General features: G+C 40.6%; 1 protein-coding gene across 2 annotated transcripts in view; it reads left to right on the plus strand.

Annotated features, from left to right (window-relative positions):
- Window positions 1–27,032, plus strand: part of LOC111852999 (titin-like) — a 131,161-nt gene that overhangs the window by 76,184 nt on the left and 27,945 nt on the right. For both annotated transcript variants that reach the window (XM_023829413.2, XM_023829414.2), the window contains exons 96-110: window positions 61–651; window positions 752–856; window positions 937–1,134; window positions 1,218–1,514; window positions 1,601–2,188; window positions 2,351–2,653; window positions 2,815–19,926; window positions 22,390–22,686; window positions 22,829–23,416; window positions 23,557–23,859; window positions 23,956–24,252; window positions 24,333–24,620; window positions 24,729–25,028; window positions 25,124–25,426; window positions 25,529–25,834. In XM_023829413.2, coding sequence (XP_023685181.2) covers window positions 61–651; window positions 752–856; window positions 937–1,134; window positions 1,218–1,514; window positions 1,601–2,188; window positions 2,351–2,653; window positions 2,815–19,926; window positions 22,390–22,686; window positions 22,829–23,416; window positions 23,557–23,859; window positions 23,956–24,252; window positions 24,333–24,620; window positions 24,729–25,028; window positions 25,124–25,426; window positions 25,529–25,834 — 21,876 coding nt within the window. The remainder of the gene's footprint in view (window positions 1–60; window positions 652–751; window positions 857–936; window positions 1,135–1,217; window positions 1,515–1,600; window positions 2,189–2,350; window positions 2,654–2,814; window positions 19,927–22,389; window positions 22,687–22,828; window positions 23,417–23,556; window positions 23,860–23,955; window positions 24,253–24,332; window positions 24,621–24,728; window positions 25,029–25,123; window positions 25,427–25,528; window positions 25,835–27,032) is intronic.

Consider the following 27,032-nt stretch of genomic DNA (forward strand, 5'->3'; position numbering starts at 1 on the left):
ATATGCACATTTAACTGTGTTGTCTTCAACAGATGAAAATCTACTATTTTTTTCTTGTAGTTCCACCTGGATGTGACTTAAGAGAGCTGCCAAACTTAAACTACATTGCAAAAGAGGGCAGTACTGTACGGCTCAAAATACCAATCATAGGGAAACCGGTCCCTACTGTTTCCTGGAAGAAGGGAGATGACACTACCTTGACCGACATGGGTCGTGTGTGTGTCGAGTCCACTCCTGTCAACACGACCCTGTTCATCCGCGACTGTCAAAGAGGCGATGCCTCTAAGTATACCATCACTTTAAGAAACAGTGCCGGCACCAAAGAGTCCAACATCTTTGTTAGGGTTGTTGGAAAGCCCGGAATGCCAGCCGGACCCATCAAGTTTAAAGAAGTCACTGCTGATGGTGCCACATTGAAATGGGGTGCACCAAAGGATGATGGTGGATCAGAAATAACCAACTATATTCTTGAGAAGCGGGATTCTGTAACTAACATGTGGGTTACAGTCGCTTCAAATGTGGACACAAACATTTTTAGAGTGACAGATCTTCATGAAGGAACTGAATATATATTCCGAATTAAAGCTGAAAATAAGTACGGGATTGGGGAAGGCTTAAAATCTGATGAAGTTGTGGCTAAGCATCCATTCAGTAAGTGACTTTATTTTAATTGTATTGTTATGTTTTTGATTATTATATTGCACTTCAAAGGAGAAAACACTTAGGAATAATGGGTAATTTTTGTTAACAGATGTACCTGATGCGCCACCCGCACCTCAAGTCATCAGCATGTGGCACGATTCTGCAGTTCTTGCTTGGTCTGATCCAAGGAAAACTGGAGGCTCCCCAATCACTGGTAATCTCATATTTACCTTTTTTATTAACAAAATTTTGTCATGACTATGAATGAAAACTATGACCTTTTTATATATCCAGGTTATCATGTGGAATTCAAAGAAAGAAACAGCTTGCTGTGGAAGAGAGCCAACCCAGTAGCCTTGAAAATGAAGGAATTTAGAGCAGTTGGCCTAACGGAAGGCCTTGAATATGAGTTTAGAGTCATGGCAATAAACTTAGCTGGTGTTGGTAAACCTAGTGCATCAACTGAGCCTTTTGTTGCCTTGGATCCAATTGGTAAGTGCTAAAAATACAGTTTAATTCTGTTTTCCTGCATAAGTAATGTGAACTTAACTATAATTTATATTAATTGTTTTTAGATTACCCAGGTAAACCTGAAGTGATTAGTGTAACGAAGAATACCGTAACACTACAGTGGACTGAACCAAAGTATGATGGTGGACACAAACTGACAGGCTATGTTGTTGAGAAGCGTGACCTGCCGGCTAAGGTCTGGATCAAGGCCAACAATGTAAATGTTGTGGACTGTGCATTCACAGTGACAGATCTACAAGAGGGCTGCAAGTATGAATTCAGAATAAGGGTAAAGAACGCGGCTGGGGCCATCAGTCCTCCTTCAGAACAAACTGACACTATTATGTGCAAAGATGAGTATGGTGAGAACTCTTAATTTTTTTGTATGGTTTGTGAAGCATTAAATGGCACCACATAAGCAATTTTCTCATTTCCTTCTCATTAACAGAGGCACCAGCTATCATTATTGATTCCACTGTGAAGGAGGGGCTTAAGGTCAGGGCTGGTGATACAATTGTTATCACTGCCACAAGCATCTCAGGAAAACCAGCACCAAAGTCTGTGTGGTCCAAAGCGGGTAAAGACTTTAAACCATCAGATATTTGCCAGATTGAAATGACGCCGACATCTTCTACACTGACAATCAAGTATGCCAGCAAGAAGGATTCAGGAGAATACACAATCTCTGCCAGCAATCCATTTGGGGTCAAGGAGGAGAATGTTAAAGTGCAGGTGCTGGATGTGCCTGGACCTACCGGCCCCCTTGAAGCCAGCAGTGTGTCTGCGGAAAAAGTGACTCTGACATGGACAGCTCCTCATCAAGATGGGGGATCGCCAATTAAATCCTACATTCTAGAGAAGAGGGAGACAAGTCGCCTTCTTTGGACAACTTTGGCTGAGAACATCACAGATTGCCATTTTATTACTAGCAAGCTCATCCAAAGCAATGAATATGTCTTCCGTGTTTCAGCTATAAATCAATATGGTGCTGGTGAAGCAACACTTTCTGAGCCGGTGAAAATGGTGGATAGTTTTGGTATGTTGATGTAAACTTTCTAACAGTTTATTATACATGACATTATTATTATTATTATCATATTTATTATTATTACGCAATATTTTAGGCAGAACTTATTGTGTATGAATGTTTGTTTTTTTTTTTTTTTTTTACTAATTTTTTACTTTTTTATAATTGCAGGCCCACCGGGTCCTCCATCAAAACCTGAAACTGAGAATGTGACGAATAACTCTGTCACCATTACATGGAAGAGACCTGCTGAAGATGGAGGAAGTGATATTATAGGCTACAGTGCTGAAAGAAAAGAAAGAAAAGGGGCACGATGGGTCAGGGCCTCAAAGAAGTTGATTTCAGAGCTTTATTACAGTGTGCCAGGCCTCACCGAGGGAGTTGAGTATGAATTCCGAGTGACTGCAGAGAACAAAGCTGGCCTTGGCCTTCCCAGTGAGGCGTCTCAGCCTGTCAAGACAAAGAATGTGACATGTGAGTACTAATGTTACTTATGTCATTCATTTTACAGAGCTCATACTTATTCTACTTGAAAACTACTTTTTAACCTGAATATTTCAAGATAAAATAAAAATCTATGTCCAGAAACATACATCTATCATTTCTTATTCCATATCACATATCCTATTTTCCAGATGTACCTGGGCCTCCAGTGAACCCTAGAATTACAGATACAACCAAATCCACAGCTACATTCAACTGGGGAAAACCCCAGTACGATGGGGGGCTTGAAATTACTGGATATATAGTTGAACACAAAAAAGAAGGAGAAGAAGAGTGGGTTAAGGATAAGTCAGCTACACCACTGAGAATTACTGAATTTGTTATTGCCAATCTTCAGCCAGGAGGAAAATACTATTTTAGAGTGAGTGCAATGAATGCAGAAGGATTTGGTGAAGCAGCTCAGACTGAAGATCTTATTGAACTTGTGGATCGTATGGAAACACCTGAATTTGAACTTGATGCTGAACTCAGAAGGACCCTTGTTGTAAAGGCTGGAAACTCCATACGTATATTTGTGCCCATCAAAGGTCGCCCACCTCCTGAAGTCACATGGATGAAAGAGGATATACCACTTAAAGGCAGAGCGCATATTGACACCACAGAATCATATACTCTACTGGTTATCCCGGATTGCACTAGACGTGATGCTGGAAAGTATTTCTTTACATTAGAGAATGGTGCTGGAAAGAATACTGGATATGTCAATGTAAGAGTTTTGGACACACCTGGGCCTCCCCTTAATTTGAAACCCATGGAGATTAATAAAGAAAGTGTCACTCTACAATGGGAAATCCCCGTCATTGATGGGGGGTCAAAGATCACCAACTACATCATTGAGAAACGTGAGGCAACCCGGAAAGCATATGCTGCTGTCATCACACATTGTGCAAAATGTTCTGTTAGAATCCCTAATTTGGCAGAAGGATCTGAATATTATTTCAGAGTAAGAGCAGAAAATGACTTTGGCATTGGTGAGCCTGTTGAAATGCCGGATCCAGTCCGAGCTTCACAAGCACCCACTCGTCCGGAAAAAGTCAACATTGCAGATATCACTAAGAATTCTGTAAGTCTGGTGTGGACAAAGCCAAAGCATGATGGTGGCAACAGAATTACTGGCTATGTCATTGAAGCTCAAAAGAAAGGTTCAGATCAGTGGTCTCATGTGACTGCTGTAAAAACTTTAGACTATGTAGTGAAAAATCTAAATGAAAATGAGGAGTATACATTCAGAGTCATGGCTGTTAACAACTCTGGTAGAAGTGATCCCTGTAACAGCAGGCCAGTTGTGGTTAAGGAACAGAACACAGAACCTGAATTTGACCTACATGGAATCTGCCATAGGTCAGTGATTGCCAAGGCAGGAGATGATATAAAGGTTGAGATTCCTGTTTTTGGTCATCCAAAACCAAGCATTTCTTGGAAAAAAGATGATCAGACCCTCAAACTGACTCCGAGAGTAAACACTGAAGATACTCCAGTTTCGACTATCCTTAGTATTGGTGAATGTACAAGAAGTGACAGTGGACAATACTCCATTACAGGAAAAAATATGCTTGGGACAGTGACAGAAACCTTTACAGTTAAAGTGCATGATATTCCAGGACCTCCGAAGGGGCCAATTAAGTTAGACAAAATAACCCGTACCTATATTGTAATATCATGGGATTCCCCTGAAAATGATGGAGGGGTACCAATTAACAATTACATTGTTGAATTGCGTGAAACCACAAGCACAACATGGCTAGAGCTCTCTTCAACAGTGATTCGCACAACATTTAAAGCTGACTGTCTCACTACAGGGCTTGAGTATCAGTTCCGTGTTAAAGCCAAAAACAGATATGGTGTTGGACCACCGATCACCTCAGAATCTGTGGTTGCTGCTTATCCATTCAAAGTCCCTGGACCACCAGGAACTCCACATGTGGTGTCCTTTACCAGGGACTCTATAACAGTTGGGTGGAATGAGCCAGTTAATGATGGAGGAAATGAAGTCATTGGATACCATGTTGAAAGAAAAGAAAGGAGTGCTGTAACATGGCAAAGGATCAGCAAAGCCTTAGTGGTAGGAAATATGTTCAAATCCATAGGACTGGAAGATGGAATTGCTTATGAATTTCGTGTTGCTGCTGAAAACCAGGCTGGTGTGGGAAAACCGAGTAAGCCATCTGAGCCCATGCTTGCCCTTGATCCTGTGGACCCACCTGGCCAGCCGGTAGCGATTGACATTACTAAATGGTCAGTGACTATTCAGTGGACAAAGCCTGAGTATGATGGTGGATTCAAGATAACTGGGTACACTGTGGAAAAGAAAGACTTGCCAAACGGACGCTGGGTTAAGGCTAATTTTAGCAACATTGTTGAGACAGTTTTCACTATAAGTGGTCTTACAGAAAATGCCTCCTATGAGTTCCGTGTTTCTGCCAGAAATTCAGCTGGTGCAGTGAGTGAGCCATCTGAGCCATCAGATCCCATCACATGCAAAGATGATATTGAAGAGCCAAGAGTAATGGTTGATGCTAAGTTCAAAGATGTCATACTTGTGAAAGCAGGTGATGTCTTTAAGCTTGAGGCTGATGTAGCAGGTCAGCCATTGCCATCTATTGTTTGGACAAAGGATGGAAAAGAAGTTGAAAATACAATGAAACTACAAATCAAAACATCAGACCTCACAGCAGCCTTAATTAACAAAGATTCATTAAGAAGGGATGGTGGTATGTTCACATTAACTGCTAGCAACCTTGGAGGTTTTGCTAAACATATCTTTAATGTAAAAGTTCTTGATAGACCAGGTCCTCCACGAGGGCCACTTGCTGTAACAGACCTCACTGCTGAAAATTGTGTCCTAACATGGTCACCACCATCAGATGATGGTGGAGCAAATATTAATCATTATGTAGTTGAAAAGCGAGAAACAAGTAGACTTGCTTGGACAAATGTAGCATCAGAGTTACAAGTCAATCAGTTCATGGTAACTAAGTTACTAAAAGGAAACGAGTATATTTTCAGAGTTATGGCTGTTAATAAGTTTGGAATTGGTGAGCCACTTGAATCTGATCCTACTGTTGCAGTCAATCCATATGTAACTTCTGATCCTCCACCAACTCCTGAGGTAACAACCATCACCAAGGATTCAATGATTGTTTTCTGGGATCATCCCAAGAACAATGGAGGAAGCAATATTTTTAATTATATTATTGAAAGAAGAGATAGGACAAGTCTCCAGTGGGTTAGATGCAATAAGAAGGATGTAACAGATGTGAATTTCAAAGTAACAGGACTTTTAGTGGGACATGAATATGAATTCAGAATCAGTGCTGAAAATGCTGCTGGTTTAAGTGTGCCAAGCCCATCAAGTCCATTCTACAAGGCCAGTGATACCATTTTCAAGCCAGGAGCTCCTGGAAATCCAAGGATTTTGGACACAACTAAGTCATCTATCACTCTTGCTTGGAATAAGCCAGTGTATGATGGTGGATCTGATATATTGGGATATATTGTTGAGACTAGCCTTCCAGATGAAGATGAATGGACAGTTGTCACACCAAAGGATGGTCTGAAAGGCACATCATTCACAATCATCAACTTGAAGGAAAATCAAGAGTACAAAATAAATATCTCAGGTTTTAACTGTGAGGGCGTTGGAGAGGTTGCCAGTGTTCCTGAATTAACAAAGGCTGAGGACAAATTAATTCATCCAGAAATTAGTCTTGATGCAGAATTTCGTAAGGTTATTAACATCAGAGCATGTAACACTTTAAGGCTGTTTGTACCTATAAGAGGGAGGCCTGATCCAACAGTGAAATGGTCCAGAGAAAATGATGAGCCCATTGGAAGGGCAACCATTGAGAGCACATCATCATTTACATCAGTAATAATTGAAAATGTCAATCGTTTTGATAGTGGAAAGTACATTTTGACTGTAGAAAATAGTGCAGGCAGCCAAACTGCTTTTGTGAATGTCAGAGTGCTGGACACCCCGGGAGCACCACAAAACCTCAAGATCATAGCAGTTACCAAAGAATCAGTCTCACTTACTTGGGAGCCCCCTCTTAATGAAGGTGGTACAAAGATTAAAAATTATGTAATAGAAAAACGTGAATCCACAAGGAAAGCATATGCAACTGTTAATGCTAACTGCCACAAAACACGCTGGACTGTTGATCAGTTGCAGGAAGGCTGTAACTATTACTTTAGAGTTATAGCAGAAAATGAATATGGCATTGGCCTTCCTGTTGAAACTACTGAATCTGTGAAAGTGTCTGAAAAGCCACTTCCTCCTGGTAAGATCATTCTTCAAGATGTCACAAAGAATAGTGTTACACTAACATGGGAAAAGCCAGAGCATGATGGAGGAAGCAGAATAGTTGCCTATGTCATTGAGATGCAGAGCAAAGGAAATGACACCTGGATGCAATCTATGATTGTGAAAGTCCCTGAAGCTGTTGTTACTGGATTGACTCAAGGTCAAGAATATATGTTCCGTGTATCAGCAAGGAATGAGAAAGGAACAAGTGAGCCACGTCAGATTGGGGTACCAGTGATAATAAAAGAACTTGTAATTGTTCCAGCAGTTAAATTACTATTCTCCACATTCAGTGTTCTGGCAGGAGAAGACTTGACAGTAAACATACCCTATGCCGCTCGCCCCAAAGCAACTGTATCCTGGCAAAAAGATGGTACTCCACTCAAGCAAACCTCAAGAGTAAAGTTTGAAACTACATCTGATCAATTGTGTCTTGTTGTTAAGGAAGCTTGCAGAGATGATGTTGGCCAGTATTCCATCAAACTTTCAAACAATGCTGGTGAAACAACAGCAGACATTGCTATCGTCGTTCTTGACAAACCTGGTCCACCAAGAGGACCAGTACAAGTGGATGAAGTCACTTCTGACAGTGTCACATTTTCTTGGAAACCTCCAGAATATGATGGTGGTTGCACGATCAAGAACTATATTGTGGAAAAGAGGGAAACCTCTAGTACAAATTGGCAGATTGTAGCTCAAAACCTAGCTAGAACAACAATTAAGGCAGGACGGTTGAAAACTGACACTGAATACCAGTTCAGGATTACAGCTGAGAACAGATATGGCAAAAGTACAATTCTACTATCGCCATCTGTGGTTGCTCAATATCCGTTCAAACTTCCAGGCCCACCAGGAACACCATCTGTGCACATTTCAACCAGAGATAGTATGGTTGTTGTTTGGAATGAGCCTGTCATTGATGGAGGGACCTCTGTATTGGGATACCATCTTGAACGTAAAGAAAGAAAAAGTGTTCTTTGGGTGAAGCTAAACAAGACAATTATTCAAGATACAACATTCAAATCAATTGGTCTAGAAGAAGGGATGGAATATGAATATAGAGTCTATGCTGAAAATATTATGGGCATTGGCAAACCCAGCAAACTATCACAATGCTATGTTGCCAGAGATCCTTGTGATCCTCCTGGTACTCCTGAAGCTATTGCTATCACAAACAATTCAATTACATTAAGATGGACAAAACCAGAGTATGATGGTGGTAGCAAAGTCACTGGTTATATTGTTGAGAAGAAGGATTTACCTGATGGTCGTTGGATGAAGGCTAACTTCACTAATGTTATTGAGACTGAATATCTGACAACTGGTTTAGTTGAGGATCACAAATATGAGTTCCGTGTCATTGCAAGAAATGCAGCAGGTGTTTTTAGTGATCCTTCCTACAGCACTGGCCCAATCACTGCCAAAGATGAAGTTGATCCTCCTCGCATTAGTATAGATCCACAGTATACTCAAACTCTTTTTGTAAATGCTGGGGACAACTTCAAAATTGATGCTGATGTTCATGGGAAACCAATACCCACAATATATTGGATGAAAGGAAAACAAGAACTTACTAATACCTTATACCGAGAAATAAGAAACACAGACCACACTACATGTCTGAGTGTAAAAGAAGCTAGACGTGTTGATGGAGGTGAATACACTTTACTTCTAAAAAATATTGGAGGAGAGAAGTCGGTTTGTATCACTGTCAAAGTCTTAGACAAACCTGGTCCACCTGGTGGCCCCATTTCTGTAAGTGGTGTTTCAAGTGACCAGTGCACAATAACTTGGAGACCACCACAGGAAGATGGTGGCAGTGAAATATCTCATTACATAGTTGAAAGAAGAGAAACAAGTAGGCTAATCTGGACAACTGTTGAGCCAAAAGTTAAGACGCTTAATCTGAAAATTACAAAACTTTTGGAGGGAAATGAGTACTGCTTCCGTGTCTTAGCTGTGAACCAGTATGGAGTTGGCAAGCCACTTGAATCTGAGGCTGTAATTGCTAAATGTCCATTTGTTGCTCCCGATGCACCTAAAGGTGTTGAGGTTTACAATATTGCAAAAGACTCAATGATTGTAACCTGGGAAGCACCTACTAACAATGGTGGCAGTCCTATTATTGGGTATGTTATTGAAAAACATGATAAAGAAGGTGTGAGATGGACTAAATGCAACAGGGATACAGTGAATGAATTACACTTCAGGGTTACTGGACTTCTTGAAAATCATAATTATGAATTTAGAGTTTCAGCTATGAATATTTCTGGCCTTGGAGAGGCTAGTACCCCATCCATTTACTATAGAGCCTTGGATCCTACTTTCAAACCCGGCCCTCCAAACAATCCAAAAGTAATTGATATATCAAGTACTTCTGTTGTTCTTGCTTGGGGAAAACCTGTATGTGATGGTGGGTGTGAAATACAAGGATATATAGTGGAGGTAAGCGAGGCAACAGCTGAAGAACAATGGAAAATGTGCACACCACCAACAGGTGTCAAGCAAACAAAATATGAAGTTGTAAAACTACAAGAAAAACATGAATATAAGTTTAGGGTATGTGCTGTTAGCAAGGCTGGTGTTGGTGAGCATGCAGATGTCCCTGGGACAGTCCTGGTTGAAGATAAGATGGAAGAACCAGAGCTTGATCTTGGTGCTGAACTTATGAAGATGCTTAATATTAAAGCTGGAAATACTCTTAGAGTGTTCATTCCAATTAAAGGGAGACCAGCCCCAGCAATTAAATGGGAAAAGATAGATGGTGAAATAAAGGAGAGAGCTCAGATTGAGGTAACAAGTAGACATACTTGCCTTGTGATTGACAACGTCAACAGATTTGATAGTGGAAAGTATACTGTTACTGCAGAAAATTCAAGTGGTTCAAAATCTGCTGTAGTAAGTATCAGGGTGCTTGACACACCGAGTGCTCCAGTTAACCTCAAAGTCAAGGAAATTACGAAACAGTCCATCACACTTACATGGGAACCACCTACTGTGGATGGCGGAGCTAAAATAAAGAACTACATTATTGAAAAGCGAGAAAGTACAAGAAAGACTTATTCAGCTGTTACTACTAACTGCCACAAAACAACTTGGAAGATAGAACCACTTCAGGAAGGCTGCAATTATTACTTCAGAGTTCTTGCTGAAAATGAGCATGGTATTGGCTTGTCTGCAGAAACAGTTGATGCTCTGAAAGTGTCAGAAGTGCCCCAGTCTCCTGCCAGTCTAACTGTTGTTGATGTGACACGCAATAGTGTGTCCCTTGCATGGGAAAAACCTGAGCATGATGGAGGAAGCAAAATCTTTCAGTACCTGGTGGACATACAAAAAAAGGATAGTGACAAGTGGATTAACTGTGCTAATGTCAAAACTCTTGAGACTGTTGTGAGCAATTTAGTTCAAGGAGAAGAATATATTTTCAGAGTTATTGCTGCTAATGAAAAAGGAAAGAGTGATCCAAGAACGCTTGCTGTTCCTGTGCAGGTAAAGGATCTTGTGATTGAACCAGATGTAAGACCCGTATTTAGCAGTTATGCTGTACCAGTTGATAAGGACCTCAAAGTAGAAATCCCAATTTCTGGACGTCCAAAACCAAACATTACTTGGACAAAGGATGGCTCACCACTTAGACAAACAACGAGGGTTAATGTTGTGGACACTGAACATTTCACAATGCTTAACATAAAAGAAGCAACCAGAGATGACTCTGGGATTTATGGCATTGTGGTATCTAATACTGTTGGACAAAAGGATGCCACCATTGAAATAATCACACTGGATAAACCTGGGCCCCCAACAGGGCCTGTAAAATTCAATGAGATCAGTGTAGAAAGTGTGAAAATTTCTTGGGAGCCACCAAAGTTCACTGGGGGTTGCCCAGTTTCACACTATATTGTACAAAAGAGAGACACAACCACAACCACCTGGGAAAATGTTTCAACCTCTGTAGCAAGATCTGCTCTGAAGGTGCCCAGACTGAAAACTGGAGCAGAATATCAGTTCAGAGTTATTGCTGTAAATCGTTATGGCAAAAGTTATGGTTTAGACTCTGCATGTGTAGTTGCCCAATATCCTTATAGAGAACCAGGTCCACCAGGAACTCCTTTTGTCTCATCACTATCAAGGAATCATATGGTGGTGGAATGGCATGAACCAGTGATAGATGGTGGCAGCAGTATAATTGGTTACCATCTTGAGCGGAAAGAGAGAAACAGTATTCTATGGACCAAAATTAATAAGTCTCTAATTAAAGAAACTCACTTTAAAACAACTCCTTTGGAGGAAGGTATTGAATATGAGTTCAGAGTTTATGCTGAAAATATTGTTGGGATAGGCAGAAGCAGCAAAATCTCAGAGGGTTGTGTGGCACGTGACCCCTGTGATCCACCTGGAACTCCAGAAGTTGTAACTGTGAGTAGAGACTCAATCACAGTCCAGTGGACAAAGCCTGAATATGATGGAGGAAGTGTGATTACTGGCTACATTGTGGAGAAACGAGATCTTCCAGAGGGACGCTGGATGAAGGCCAATTTCACAAATGTTATTGAAACACAGTTTACAGTAACTGGTTTAACTGAGGATGCCAAATATGACTTCAGGGTTATTGCAAAGAATGCAGCTGGAACAATTAGTAAGCCATCTGACAATACTGGACCAATCACTGCAAAGGATGAAGTTGACCCTCCCAGATTTTCAGTTGACCCAGAGTTCAGCCAAGCCATTGTTGTAAATGCTGGAGAGACTTTTAAGCTTGATGCTGATATCAAAGGAAAACCCATACCAACAGCTCAGTGGTTCAAGGGTGACAAAGAAATTGAAAATACACTGAGATGTGAGATCAAAAACACAGATTCCAAAGCAATGATTGTTTTCAAAGATACAATTACAGCTGATGGCGGGCAATACACTTTGCTACTCACAAACTTAGCTGGTACCAAGACTATTTCATACAATGTCAAAGTACTAGACCGACCAGCTCAATGTGAGGGACCCCTTAATATAACTGGTGTAACAGCTGAAAAATGTATACTGTCATGGCACCCACCACAATATGATGGAGGCAGCAGTGTTACCCATTACATTATTGAAAGGAGGGAAACAAGCCGACTTGCATGGACTGTAGTCACTAATAATTGTACAGTTAATATGTTTAAGGTAACAAAGCTCCTTGAAGGAAATGAGTATATATTCCGTGTAATGGCTGTCAACAGATATGGAATTAGTGAACCACTAGATTCTGCCCAAGTGATAATGAAAAACCCATTTGTTACACCTGGGTCACCACATATTCTAGAAGTATCAAACATTACAAGGGACTCTATGACAGTGTGCTGGGCTCCACCAGACACTGATGGTGGAAGTGAAATTATTGGCTACATTATTGAGAAAAAAGACAGGTCTGGAATCAGATGGACAAGATGCAACCGACAAAAAGTCACTGATGTGTGTTTCAGAGTGACATGTTTAGCAGAAGATCATGAATATGAATTCAAAGTTTCTGCTGAAAATGCAGCTGGATTGGGAGAACCAAGTTTACCAAGTGCTTACTATAAAGCTTATGATCCAAAGTTCAAACCTGGACCACCTACTCATGTGCATGTGATTGACACCACAAAGAGCTCAATTTCAATAACATGGGGCAAACCAGTTCATGATGGTGGTAGTGCAATTCAAGGGTACATTGTAGAGATATGCAAAGCTGAAAATGAGGAATGGATTATGTGCACACCACCAACTGGTCTCCGTGTGAACAAATTTGAAATTCATAAACTTATAGAAAATCAGGAATATAATATCCGGGTCTGTGCAATGAACAAGATAGGTGTTGGAGAACTAGCAGCCATTCCTGGAACTGCTAAACCTGAAGAGAAAACTGAAGGCCCAGAACTCAGCCTTGATTCAGAACTAAGGAAAGGAATTGTAGTCCGTGCTGGAGGATCTGTGCGGATTAATATTCCATTCAGAGGAAGACCAAGTCCTGATATTGGCTGGTCTAAAGATGAAGCTGAATTGTCTGATAAGGTGCTAATTGAGAAGGGGCTTAACTACACCCAGCTTTCAATTGATGGCTGTGATAGAAATGACACTGGAAAATATACACTAAAACTGGAAAACAAGAGTGGTTCTGTGTCTGAGTTTGTGTCTGTTAAAGTTCTGGATACGCCAGGCCCACCCTTAAATCTTGAAATGAAAGAAATTAAAAAAGACTCTGTCACTCTTGTATGGGAACCACCAGTAACTGATGGCGGAGCAAAGATAAAGAATTATGTTGTTGATAAGCGGGAATCAACCAGAAAAACATATTCTAATGTTACTGCCAAGTGCCTAAAAACATGTTTCAAGGTAGAAAATATTGTAGAAGGTGCTATGTATTACTTCAGAGTGATGGCTGAGAATGAATTTGGAGTTGGCCAGCCAGTTGAATTAAAGAATGCAGTGAAGGCATCTGAAATTCCTCTACCAGTGGGAAAGGTCACTTTAATTGATGTGACTAAATCTAGTGTCTCTCTAGCATGGGAAAAACCAGAGCATGATGGTGGTAGCAGGATTACAGGTTACTTAATTGAAATGCAGCCTAAAGGAACCGACAAATGGGGTGTTGCAACATCAACAAAGACATGTGATGGCATAGTTTCGGCACTAACAGCTGGTCAGGAATACAGTTTCCGTGTTATAGCATATAATGAAAAAGGAAAAAGTGACCCAACACCACTGGCCGCACCTGTTATTGCCAATGATTTAAATATTGAACCAAGTTTCAGATTGCTGTTCAATTCCTACAATGTCAAATCAGGGAAAGATCTCAAGATAGAAATACCTGTGATAGGCCGTCCTAAACCGAAAATTGAATGGATGAAGGATGGAGAAGCACTGAAACAAACTACAAGGGTGACTTACTCAAGTACACATGTTTCAACTATCCTTCAGATCAAGGAAGCAAACAAAGATGACCTTGGTAAATACACAGTTACTGCAACAAATAGTGCTGGTTCAACAACAGAAGAGATTGGAATCACAGTACTTGACAAACCTGGCCCCCCAATGGGCCCCATTAAAATTGATGAAGTAAGTAACAATTTTATTTCCATTTCATGGGAACCTCCTGAATACACAGGTGGCTGTCAGGTAAAGAACTACATTGTTGAAAAACGTGACACAACTACTACAACCTGGCAGGTTGTGTCTGCATTGGTTGCTAGGACTGCTATCAAGATAACTAAACTGAAAACAGGTTCAGAGTTTCAGTTCCGAGTGACTGCTGAGAACAGATATGGAAAGGGCCCTTCACTGGACTCACCATCAATTGTTGTACAATACCCCTACAAACTCCCAGGACCACCTAGCACCCCATTTGTCAAATCAGTATCAAGGGACCACATGGTTGTTGAATGGAACATACCAGTTAATGATGGTGGTGGTGCAATTATTGGTTACCACCTTGAAAGTAAAGAAAGAAACAGCGTTCTATGGGTTAGACTGAACAAGATTCTTATTACTGATACCATCTTCAAAGTAAACAATCTTGAAGAAGGAAATGGATATGAATACAGAGTTTTTGCAGAAAATATTATTGGTGTTGGTAGAGCCAGCAAAGTTTCAGAATGTTATGTGGCTCGTGATCCATGTGATCCACCTGGCACACCTGAACCTGTTGTCATCTCTAAAAACCAAATCACACTTCAATGGACAAAACCAGAATATGATGGTGGCAGCAAAGTCACTGGATATATTGTAGAAAAAAGGGATTTGCCTGAAGGTCGCTGGGTGAAATCCAGCTTCACAAATGTTATTGAGACTGAGTTTACAGTCTCTGGATTAACACAAGATCAAAAGTATGAATTTAGAGTGATTGCAAGAAATGCAGCTGGTATTTTCAGTGAGCCGTCTGAAAGCACTGGACCAATTACTGCAACAGATGAAGTTGAACCCCCACGTGTTTCTATCGATCCACAGTACAAGGATGTTATAGTAATTAATGCTGGTGAAACCCTTGTCCTTGATGCTGATATTTATGGAAAACCAGTGCCTGATGTAACTTGGGCAAAAGATGGAAAAGAAATTGAAAAAAATACGGCAAAGATGGAGGTGAAAACTACAGTAAAACACACCATGCTGGTTGTTAAGGATTGCAATAGAAATGACAATGGGCACTTTGAGCTTACCCTCAGTAATATTGGTGGAACAAAAACAATACCAATCACAGTGAAAGTTCTTGACAGACCAGGACCTCCATCGGGTCCACTCCAAGTGACTGATGTAACTGCGAACACATGTTGCTTATCCTGGAATGAACCTTTGCAATATGGGGACATTAAAGTTTCTCACTACATTATTGAAAAGAGAGAAACCAGTCGGCTATCATGGACTCTAACAGAATCTAAAGTTCAAACCACCAGTTGTAAAGTGACTAATCTCCTGACTAGTGAAGAGTACATTTTCAGAGTTATGGCAGTTAATAAGTATGGTGTGAGTGAACCTCTTGAATCTGAGCCAGTGATAGCACGCAGCCCATTCAAGCCACCAAGTGCACCTTCTACTCCTGAAGCAAGTTCTATAGCAAAGGATTCCATGGTCCTAACATGGAATCAGCCAGAGCATAATGGTGGATCAGAAATTGAATGCTACCATCTTCAGAAACGTGACAAAGATAGCATTAGATGGATAAAATGTAATAGACAGAAATTGAACGAGCAACATTTCAAAGTCACTGGACTTATAGAGGGGCACTTCTATGAGTTCAGAGTCTCTGCAGAAAACAAGGTTGGTAAAGGAGAGTCAAGTGAACCTTCATTGTTCTACAGAGTCTGTGATGCCACACGTCCACCTGGCCCACCAAATCATCCCAAAGTGATGGATCACACAAGCACAACTGTATCTCTATCTTGGAGCAAACCTATGGATGATGGTGGTGCATATATAAAAGCATACTTGGTTGAAATGAAAGAAGCAGCACTGGACGAATGGGTTATATGTACCCCACCAACTGGTATACAAGCAACACGCTATGTTGTTGAAAAACTAAAGGAAAATACTGAATACAACTTCCGTATATGTGCAATTAACTCTGAAGGAGTAGGAGAACCTGCTGACATCCATGGCTCTGTTGTTGCTGCTGAAAAAGTTGAAACTCCAGAAATAGAACTAGATTCAGACCTAAGGAAAGTTGTCTCCATGCGTGCAGGTGGAACACTTCGTCTTTTTGTCACAATCAGGGGTCGCCCTGTTCCTAATGTCAAATGGGAAAAGGAAGAAGGATCTCTGACTGAAAAGACACAAGTTGAAACCACAAATTCTTATACAATTCTTACCATTGACAATGTCAATAGATTTGACAGTGGCAAATATGTTTTGACTCTGGAAAACAACAGTGGCACAAAGTCTGCCTTTGTCAGTGTTAGAATACTGGACTCACCAAGTGCACCCCTTAATTTTGTAGTCAAAGACATCACGAGAGATTCAGTAACACTTCTGTGGGAGCAGCCTTTAACTGATGGTGGAGCCAAAATAACTAACTACATAGTAGAAAAACGAGAATCTGTAAGAAAGGCATACACTGCAGTCACGAATAATTGCACACAGAATATGTTTGTAATTAGTGAGCTCCAAGAGGGAGGTATTTATTACTTCCGTGTACGGGCTGTAAATGAGCATGGCATTGGTTTGGCGGTAGAAACTAAGGATCCAGTAAAGGTTGCCCAAGCTCCTATGCCACCGGGTAAAGTTTCTGTTGTAGATGTGACACGAAACAGTGTAACTCTGTCATGGGAAAAACCATCACATGATGGTGGTAGCAAAGTAATATGCTATAATGTAGAAATACAAACTAAAGGCAGTGATAAGTGGAATGTGAGCACCACAACTAAAGGACTGGAAGCAACAGTTACTGGTCTTACATCAGGTGAACAGCATTCTTTCCGCATTATTGCTGTGAATGAAAAAGGAAAAAGTGAACCAAAAGAACTGGGAGTACCTGTGATTACAAAAGACATACAGATGGAGCCCACTCTTAACTTACTTTTCACTACTTATAGTGTGAATGCTGGAAAAGACCTTACAATTGAAGTTCCATTTAGAGGCAGACCTAAGCCTGCTGTTTCTTGGAAGAAGGATGGTCTTCCTCTAAGGCAGACATCCTCAATAACTCTTTTAACATCTGAAGCCTCATCCAAAATTTCCTTCAAGGAAGCTACTAGGGATCATGTTGGAAAATATGAAATCACTTTAGCTAATACTGCTGGCACCAAATCAGTTGAAATTGGTGTTGTTGTCCTTGACAAACCTGGCTCACCAACAGCACTGAAAGTAGATACTGTTACTTCTGAAAGCATAACCTTATCCTGGAATCCACCAGAGTATGATGGTGGATGCAACATCAACAACTATATTGTAGAGAAGAGGGACACTATCACAACAGTATGGGAGACTGTATCATCTGCAGTTGCTAGAACATCAATTAAAGTTTCTCGGTTGACACATGGTTCAGAATATCAGTTCCGTGTATATGCTGTGAATCGCTATGGAAAGGGACCATTTGTTGAGTCCTCAGGCATTACTGCTCAGTATCAATTCAAGCTACCTGGTCCACCTGCTACACCACAGATTGCCTATGTAACTAAAGCATTCATGTTTGTTACATGGAATGAACCAGTAAATGATGGTGGAAGCCCAGTTCTTGGATATCACCTAGAGCGCAGGGAAAGAAGTAGTGTTCTTTGGATAAAGATGAACAGGAGGCTGATCAAAGACACAGAATTCAAGGTCACAGGAACTGAAGAGGGTTTGTTTTATGAATATCGAGTCTATGCAGAAAACATTGCTGGTATTGGTAAATGCAGCAAAACCAGTGAACTGGTGGCAGCAAGAGACCCTTGTGACCCTCCTGGTAAACCCACTATCACGAACATCACTAAAACATCTGTTTCATTATTATGGACAAAGCCAGAGTATGATGGTGGAGCCAAAGTCACCGGTTACATTGTTGAAAGGAGGGAACTTCCCCAGGGTCGTTGGTTGAGGTGCAATTTCACCAATATCCAGGAAACATACTTAGATGTTACTGGCCTTACAGAAAACCAGCAATATGACTTCCATGTCATAGCAAAGAATTCAGCAGGTTTATTCAGTGATCCATCTGACTGCACAGGCCCTATAACAGCCAAAGATGATGTGGATCCACCACGGATAATGATGGATGTGAAGTTCAGAGATGTCATTGTGGTGAAAGCAGGAGATGCATTGAAAATATATGCTGATATTTCTGGACGCCCCATTCCAGTTGTTTCCTGGGCAAAAGAAGGTAAAGAGATGGAGCCAAGGCCTAGAATTGAGATTTGTACAACAGACATCAACACCACTTTAATTGTTAAAGATTGTGTCAGAAGTGACTCAGGACAGTATATCTTGATGTTAAAAAATGTGGCTGGAACAACATCACTCCCCATCAACTGCAAGATCCTTGATAAGCCAGGACCATCAGCAGGACCACTGGAAGTCACTGGCCTTACATCAGAAAAATGCACATTGAGTTGGGGACCCCCTCATGAAATAGGTGGTGCAGAAATCACCCACTACATTGTTGAGAAACGTGAAACAAGCCATTTGGCTTGGACACTGGTATACGGAGAGATGAAGGCAACAACTTGCAAAGTTACTAAACTTCTCAAAGGCAGTGAGTACACCTTCAGAGTTTTAGCTGTGAACAAATTTGGAATTGGTGAAGCCCTGGAAAGTGTCCCCATTAAGGTATTAGATCCATTCACTGTCCCATCTGCACCCACACGGGTGGAGGTTGCGAATGTGAGCAGTGAGGCAATGACAATCTGCTGGGAGAAACCTACTTCTGATGGAGGCAGTGAAATCACCAGCTACAACATTGAAAGGCGTGAGAAGTCTGGCATGCACTGGATACGAATCAACAAAAAGCCAGTGACTGATATCACATTCAGAACAACAAACCTCCGTCATGGATGTGACTATGAATACCGTGTCATTGCTGAAAATGCTGCTGGTTTAAGTCTTCCAAGTGATCCATGCCCACTGACTACAGCAGAGGACCCCCGCTTCCCACCATCACCTCCCACTAAACCAAAGGTGGTTGATTCAACCAAAGACTCCATCAGTATTATTTGGAACAAGCCACTGTCCGATGGGGGAAGCCCTGTACTTGGATACAGGGTGGAATATAAGAAAACAGAGGACACAGGCTGGATTGTAGCTGTCCCAAGCACAAGAAATACTGAGTTTACAGTTGGTGGACTTTCACCTGGAGCAGAATATATGTTTATTGTCAAGTCCATCAGTAAGATTGCTGTCAGTAATCCAAGTCTGGCCTCAGAGCCCCACATTGCAAAGGAGAGAGAAGAAGAGCCAGTGTTTGATGTGGACATTGAAATGCGCAAAATAATTCTTGTTAAACATGGCAACTCTTTTACCCTTACTGTGCCATTCAAGGGAAAACCAGTCCCAAGTGTTCTGTGGGAAAAAGAAGAAGTTAATCTGAAGGAGATAGCAAGCATTGACACAAGTGATACCTGCACAAAACTTACAATAGAAAATGCCACAAGATTTGACTCTGGAAAATATACTGTAACATTGCAGAATCCAATTGGAACTGCTGCTTTGACACTTGCTGTCAAAGTACTTGACTCTCCTGGGCCACCATCACAAATTAAGATCACAGATGTCACAAAAGATTCAGTAACAGTAACATGGGAAGCACCAGAAAATGATGGTGGTGACCCAATTAAAAACTACCATGTAGAGAAGCGTGAGGCAAGCAAAAAGGCATGGGTGAGTGTGACAAACAACTGCCATACTATGAGCTACAAAGTAGAAGACTTACAAGAGGGAGCCATCTATTACTTCAGAATAATTGGTGAAAATGAATTTGGAATTGGTATTCCCTTGGAAACCAAAGATGGGATGAAGATTACAGGTCAGTGTTTGCATTTAATCTACATAATAAATACCTGGGGAGTGTTCTTCGTATTTGGATTTAACTGTTGACGATTTGACCACATCGCATATTTCTTGATTCTTCAAAACTGTTGTTGGACCTGTCCATAAGCTCAAACCTACTCAGGAGCAGGTTTATCCAATGTAAACAGGATTAGATCCAGATTTAAACTGAGGTGTCCTCTCAGGAATCATAGCCACGCCATTCTTATAAGAGCAACCAAATACAATCATACTAAGAAATTTTTTAAATCAAACTTTATTGCATGATAGTGCAGTACAAATACAAAAGCCAAATAAGAAAAATATAAATAATACAGTATATGGCAACCATCGACAAAACACTAGTCTTTTGGATGAAATAAAATAGTTATAGAAATGGATGGTTTTAACAGCCATAGCATGATTGGAAAGCGAGGTATAGTCCATGTAGTTATGAAGTTATGAAGGTTTCATACCATTGAATTTAAAATTATGTATATAGTATTTGGCAAATAAGAAGAGCATTCCAAATTGAATCCATATTCCACAATCATCAAGATCCTTTAGAGTATCCTGACAAATTACTTTGTGAGTTATTGCTTCATTGAGAGGGAATAATACACATTGGCAATTTGCTGGTTCCATATAGTACAACCTAAATTCGCCAAAATCATCTTCTCTACAGGAGTGTTCAAATACTGTATGCTCATGTTACAAGTTACTGGGGTCCCCATCCCATTACTCTGGCATTGGGTAAAGTTTGAGGATATTGAATTGAAGTTTACTTCTAAATGGATTGCTTTTATATAGCACTTTTCTACTCCTACGAGTACTCAAAGTGCTTTACAATTCAGGCCTCACATTCACCCATCCAAACACACCGGTGGCTGAGGCTGCCATGCACACCGGGCGCAATTTGGGGTTCAGTGTTTTGCTCAAAGACACTTTGATGGGGTCAGGAGGAACCAGGGCTCAAACCTGCAACCCTCTGGTTGTCGAACGATAGCACTACCTCCTGCGCCACCATCTTCCCCTAATACAACATTACATTCTCTCAAAGCACTTTATATTGTCCCTGCCCAATGCCCCGAGACAGCAAACCAGAGGTGACTGTGGCAAAGAAAAACTTCCTAGTAGGAAGAAGCCTTGTGAGGAACCAGATTCAAAGAGGGGCCCAACCTGGCAAAGGAAGTCCAAAGTTCCCTGCAACTGACCCATCACAAAAAAAGGCCTGCGATGATACATTTACAAATATATATTTATGACATACTTGACCACTGTGGCATCTTGCCAGTGGCTCTGAGGATGACCCCCCCCCACATGCCTTTAAAAATGGTGTGATAGGCATTTTGCTAGATAGTTACATCTTCAGCTGGAGTGAAGTCTGGCACAACTGGCCTTCCACAGTTTTTTAAGGTTAGCCTTCTTTCTATTTGATTTTAAAAGGAAAGAAAATTAATTGACCTGTAGCTAATACAAATTTAGGTTAAAAGTAACATGAGCCAGTTTGAAAAATATTTTTGTGGTTTACTTCAACCTATTCCCAGGTTCCTCAAGTGCTGGTACTTGCTCTAAATATGATGGGCTGAATAATTCATATACACAATGAAAAGGCTGCGATAGTAAACAATTAAAAAGGACACTTACATGTTTAATTTTCAGCTACTTTTTGCCAGCTGTCCTCTCTTGTTTTGGCTGCTTTTACTATATTGTATTTGATACGTATTGTTTTCCTGAATTTCCTCATATCCCTCTAGCAAAAGTTCTTGCTCTGTTGGGGGTGAAGAATTGCTCCCTCGCTTTCACCAATTTAGACAACCAATCATAGACTTGCCCATCATGGTTGCACATGTTGATATGCACTATATGGTCAAAAGTATTGAGGCACCTGATCATTACACCTATAGGAGCTATTATTATTTTATGTGGTTTGCCACTTTGTCCCTAAATGCTTCTGTTGTCCCTAAATGCTTCCACTTTGCAATAATACCACTTATAGTTAACAATGAAGCCGGGAAGAAATTTCATGAACTGACTTAATGTTAATGAGTCATCCTATGACAGCACCATGCTTGAATTCACTGAACTCTTCAGAACAAGTAATTCTTTGAGAAATGTTTGTAAACCTGACTGCATGGCTTGGTGCTTGATTTTATATACCTGTGGCAATGGGTCTGAATGAAACATTTGAATTCAATGATTAAGAGGTGTGTTACAAAATTTTTGTCAATATAGCATATGTAGCCTAGTCAGTGACCACTGGAGCATGCAGATTTTCTAATCCAATTCTCTTATGGCTTTGAAGAACCAAAATAGCCTGATACACATAATATCCGGGATAAGTCCTCTGATTTTGGATGTGTTAAGTGACGTACGGAGAACACCCCCCACTTCAGTTTGTTAGTTCTCTCTATTTTGTATTTTTCAGAATTTGTAAAATGTGTTGTTTTTTTACCCACAGAAAAACCAAGTGCACCAGCAAGACTTGGAGTTGCTACAGTAACAAAAGATAGTGTTTCATTATCTTGGAGTAGACCAGAGCATGATGGAGGCAGCAGGATTACTGGCTACGTTATTGAGGCTATTGAAAAAGGACAGAAGAAGTGGGTCAAGTGTGCTGTGGTTAAAGCTAATGTTCACGTTATTCGTGGACTGAGGGAGAATGTCGAGTATTTCTTCAGAGTCTGTGCCGAAAACCATGCTGGGCTAAGTGAACCCAAAGAGATGATTGTGCCTGTGCTTATAAAAGACCAGCTTGGTAAGATATTGCATTTTACACATAATTTTAGTTTGACATTTTTATAGCTAATTTTAGTATATATAATAAGTAATTTGACTTGTTCTTAAAATGTTTGTTTTTGGCCTCTTTATTTATCTGTTTGTTTGTTTATTAATTACAGAAGCCCCAGAGTTTAATATGGAGAACTTCCCTCGTAATACAGTCTATGTCAGAGCAGGAGCTAACCTCAAATTTGAAATACCTTTCACTGGTAAACCTTTGCCAAAGGTTACTATTTCAAAAGAAAATATTGCTTTGAAATCCACCAAGAGGTTTAAATATGAAGTCACTCCTGATGGTCTGGTGATGAACCTTGAGGAATGTGTCACTGGTGATGCTGGCAAGTATGAGATTACTGCCTCCAACACAAGCGGAGTGACCAAGACTTTTGTGAACATTCTGGTTTTGGATAGGCCTGGTCCTCCAATTGGACCTGTCAAAATTGGGGAGGTCACTGGGCACAGTGTGAGCCTTACATGGCTTCCCCCCATGTATAGTGGTGGCAGTCCTGTCACGAATTACATCATACTTAAGCGTGAGACAAGCACTCCTACCTGGACAGAGGTGTCCTCTACAGCTGCGAGAAGTGCAATAAAGGTGACAAAATTAACCAAAGGGGAAGAATACCAATTCAGAATCAAAGCAGAAAACCGCTTTGGCATCAGTGATCACATTGACTCTGTGAGTGTAACAGTAAAGCTCCCATACAGTAAGTATATTGATACTTGAAAAACTCACTGTGTTGTACTTGATACACTACAAATATCCCTATAATCATTAAATGCAGCCATAAATGCATCATTAGTATCCCTATAAATAAAAGCTTAAATGTATTGTTCTTACTTTCAGCAATTCCTGGGCCTCCTTCAACACCATGGGTCAGTTTTGTCTCCAGGGAGAGCCTCACTGTCTGCTGGCATGAACCTGTGTCTGACGGAGGAAACCATGTCTTCGGTTACCACTTACAGATGAAAGAAAGATCTAGTGCTCTGTGGCAGAAGATTAATAAAGTTTCCATTAGTGCCACACAATATAAAGTAACAAACATATCCCCTGGCCATATCTATGAGTTTAGAGTGGCTGCAGAAAATGCTGCTGGAATAGGTAAAATTAGTAAAACTTCAGAGGAAGTCCTAGCAATCGATGCTTGTGGTAAGTAAATTTATGTTATATTTGATTATGTCATTGTTGATTATAGAATTGTTTGAGCTTTTCAAAATTAAATGTTACGTAAATGCTGCTTTTCAGAACCTCCAGCTAATCTGCGTGTCTCTGAAACAACAAAGAACACTGTCACACTTGTTTGGCAGAAGCCTCATTATGATGGTGGAAGCAAGATCACTGGATATGTTGTTGAGCGGAGAGAATCTCCAAAAGGCAGATGGACAAAGGCCAATTTCTCTAATGTCATTGAAACAAATTTCATTGCATCTGGCTTAACTCAGGATGAGTCATATGAATTCAGAGTGTTTGCAAGGAATGCAGTTGATTCTCTCAGCAATCCATCACTGATTGCAGGGCCAGTTAAATGTGTTGATGTACAGGGTAAGTGTTTGTCCCTTTTTAGGTAGAGGATATCAGACATTTGGTGTTTTGCTAACCATATTCATTAATTTCCAATCCAGGAGCTCCTGAGATCGACCTCCCTCCAGAGTATCTGGACGTGGTGAAGTACAAGGCCGGAAAAGTGGTCAAGATTCATGTTGGAATCATTGCCAAACCACTCCCGACAATCGAGTGGTACAAAGATGGTAAGGAATTGGTGTCAAGTGCTCAGGTGTCCATTGAGAGCAGTACAGACACCTCAGGATTTCTCATCAAAGATGCCAGCCGCCACCATACTGGATTGTATGAAATCAAGATCAAGAATCCATTGGGCTCAGCTTCTGCATCCATCAGATTACAAATTCTAGGTAGGCATCTTTAGTTAATTGTACTATGGCAACATTATGAAATTAATTTCAGAAATATAACAACATAGTTTTTATTTGGACTATATTTCTTTTTATTTTTTTTATCAGATGTACCTGGTTCCCCAGCTGGAAATATTGAATTTAAGTCTGTCACAGAAGACAAGATTACCATATCTTGGGAGCCTCCCACTGATGATGGTGGTGCAAAGGTCACCCACTACATTGTGGAAAAACGAGAGACAAGCAGAGTTGCATGGTCAGTCATATCCGAAGAGATGGAAGAACACACTGTATCAGTTGAGAAATTGGTCAGGGGCAATGAGTATGTATTCCGAGTAAGAGCTGTCAACAAGTTTGGAGTTGGAGAACCTTTGGAATCTGAGCCTGTTATTGCCAAGAATGCATTTGGTGAGAATAATAGAAAAAATCAATGTAATAATAGTATTACTAATTCAAATTTTGGTGAAAACTAGCATTTAAAAATGTTTGCTTTGTTATCTCAGTCACACCTGGACAACCAGGTACACCAGAAGTGACTGCAATTACCAGATCAACCATGACCGTTGTCTGGGACAAACCAGGTGTGGATGGTGGCAGTCTAGTCATTGGATACTGCCTGGAGAAACGTAACAAGAAGAGTTTACGGTGGCAAAAGGTCTTCAGAGATCCTGTTTCTGGCACCACACAAAAAATTCACAACCTAACAGAAGGAAATGAGTATCAGTATCGTGTGTATGCAATTAACAAGGCTGGAGAGGGTCCATTTTCTACTTCCTCTGACTTCTACAAAGCAGCTGATCCAGTTGGTAAGAATGCTGTAGTATTTTCCACAGAATTACAACGTAAGATGGTGATATTTGCTTTATTGTAAATACCCTGCATTTTTGTAATATTTCCCCCCCATCTAGACCCGCCAGATGAACCAACTAAGCTAAAAGTGATTGACTCAACTAAAACATCAATCACCCTCGGTTGGGCAAAACCGGAATACAATGGAGGCAGTGAGATCACCAGTTATGTTGTTGAAAAGAGAGTGGCTGAAGAAGCAGAATGGGTTGTGGTCAGCACTAAGGGTGAAGTGAGAACAACAGAGTATGTAGTGTCACAGCTTAAGCCTGATGTGGATTACTACTTCCGTGTATCAGCTATTAACTGCGCTGGATGTGGGCAGCCAATTGAGATGATTGAGCCTGTTCAAGCTAAAGATGTTCTTGGTAATTATAAATAAATGTGTTTATGTATATACGTGTATGTATCTATGTACGCATGTATGTATACTGTATACGAATATATGTTTGTGTGTGTGTTTGTGTGTCCCCCCACCAAATGTCCCCACAATGTGATGAATACCCGTTTTTTTACCTTATGGGGACCAGTTTCCAGGTCCCCATATGGGAAAACTCTATTTTATAAAAATCCATGACTGCAATGAAAAACTAAAAATGCAAAAACTCTTGTATTTTGTTTGGTTACTGGTTTTGTTACGGTTAGGGCTGGGTAGGGGTCAAAGTTTCATAGTCAGCATTAGCATTTTTCCCAAAGAAAGGAGTGGTCCCCAAAAAGATATAATTACACAGCTGTGTGTGTGTATGCGTGTGCATACAACTCTAGAAGAAATTAAGATATCACTCTATTTTTTTTAAATCTGCATTTTTGGATTAATCCTGGTTCTGCTGGGAGAATGTTACACTGTGAAGAAGGCTGCTTTCAGGCTCAAAGTTTCTAAGACAGCAATACTCAAGAACAAGGTGACGCAATAACCAAAAACCAGCCAGTAGAGGGCAGAAGGAACTTTCTAATGCAAGAGATGACCATCAACTTATTTGGCATTGCCTCATAAGTCGGAGGACTTAAGTGACCTCAAGTGACCTTCAAAAGGAATGGGAATCATTAAGTGGTGTGAAGTGCACTGCTAGGGCAATTCATAACAGGCTCCTAGAAGCAGGACTGACCCATAGAGCAAAGAAGAAGCACTTCATCAGTAAGAAGCAGGGAAGAACCAGTCTGAATTTTGCGAAAAAAAACAAAAAAACATATGTTTTACACAAGCACATAACCATAAATTGGGAAATGAGAGAAATTGAAAATTCAACTGTTAACGCTATGATGAAACTTGGATATTTTTCAGGTCACCATTTGGATAGCCAAAGTTTTATAAAAAATATGTGTATGCAATCAAAAATATAAAAAATGCCAAAAGTCTTGTATTCTGATTGGTTACTTATGTTACTTAAGGTTACGGCTGGGTAGGGGTTAAGGGTGTTGTGATTAGGATTGGGGTTTTTCCCATAGAAATTAATGGAAGGTCCCCATTTAGACAGGTAAGGCAACGTGTTTGTGTGTGTGTGTGTGTTTGTGTGTGTGTGTGTGTGTGTGTGTGTGTGTAATATAGTCATTGAGCAAACTGTTCAC

The sequence above is a fragment of the Paramormyrops kingsleyae genome, chromosome 1, assembly GCF_048594095.1.
Source record: "Paramormyrops kingsleyae isolate MSU_618 chromosome 1, PKINGS_0.4, whole genome shotgun sequence".
NCBI lineage: Eukaryota > Metazoa > Chordata > Actinopteri > Osteoglossiformes > Mormyridae > Paramormyrops > Paramormyrops kingsleyae.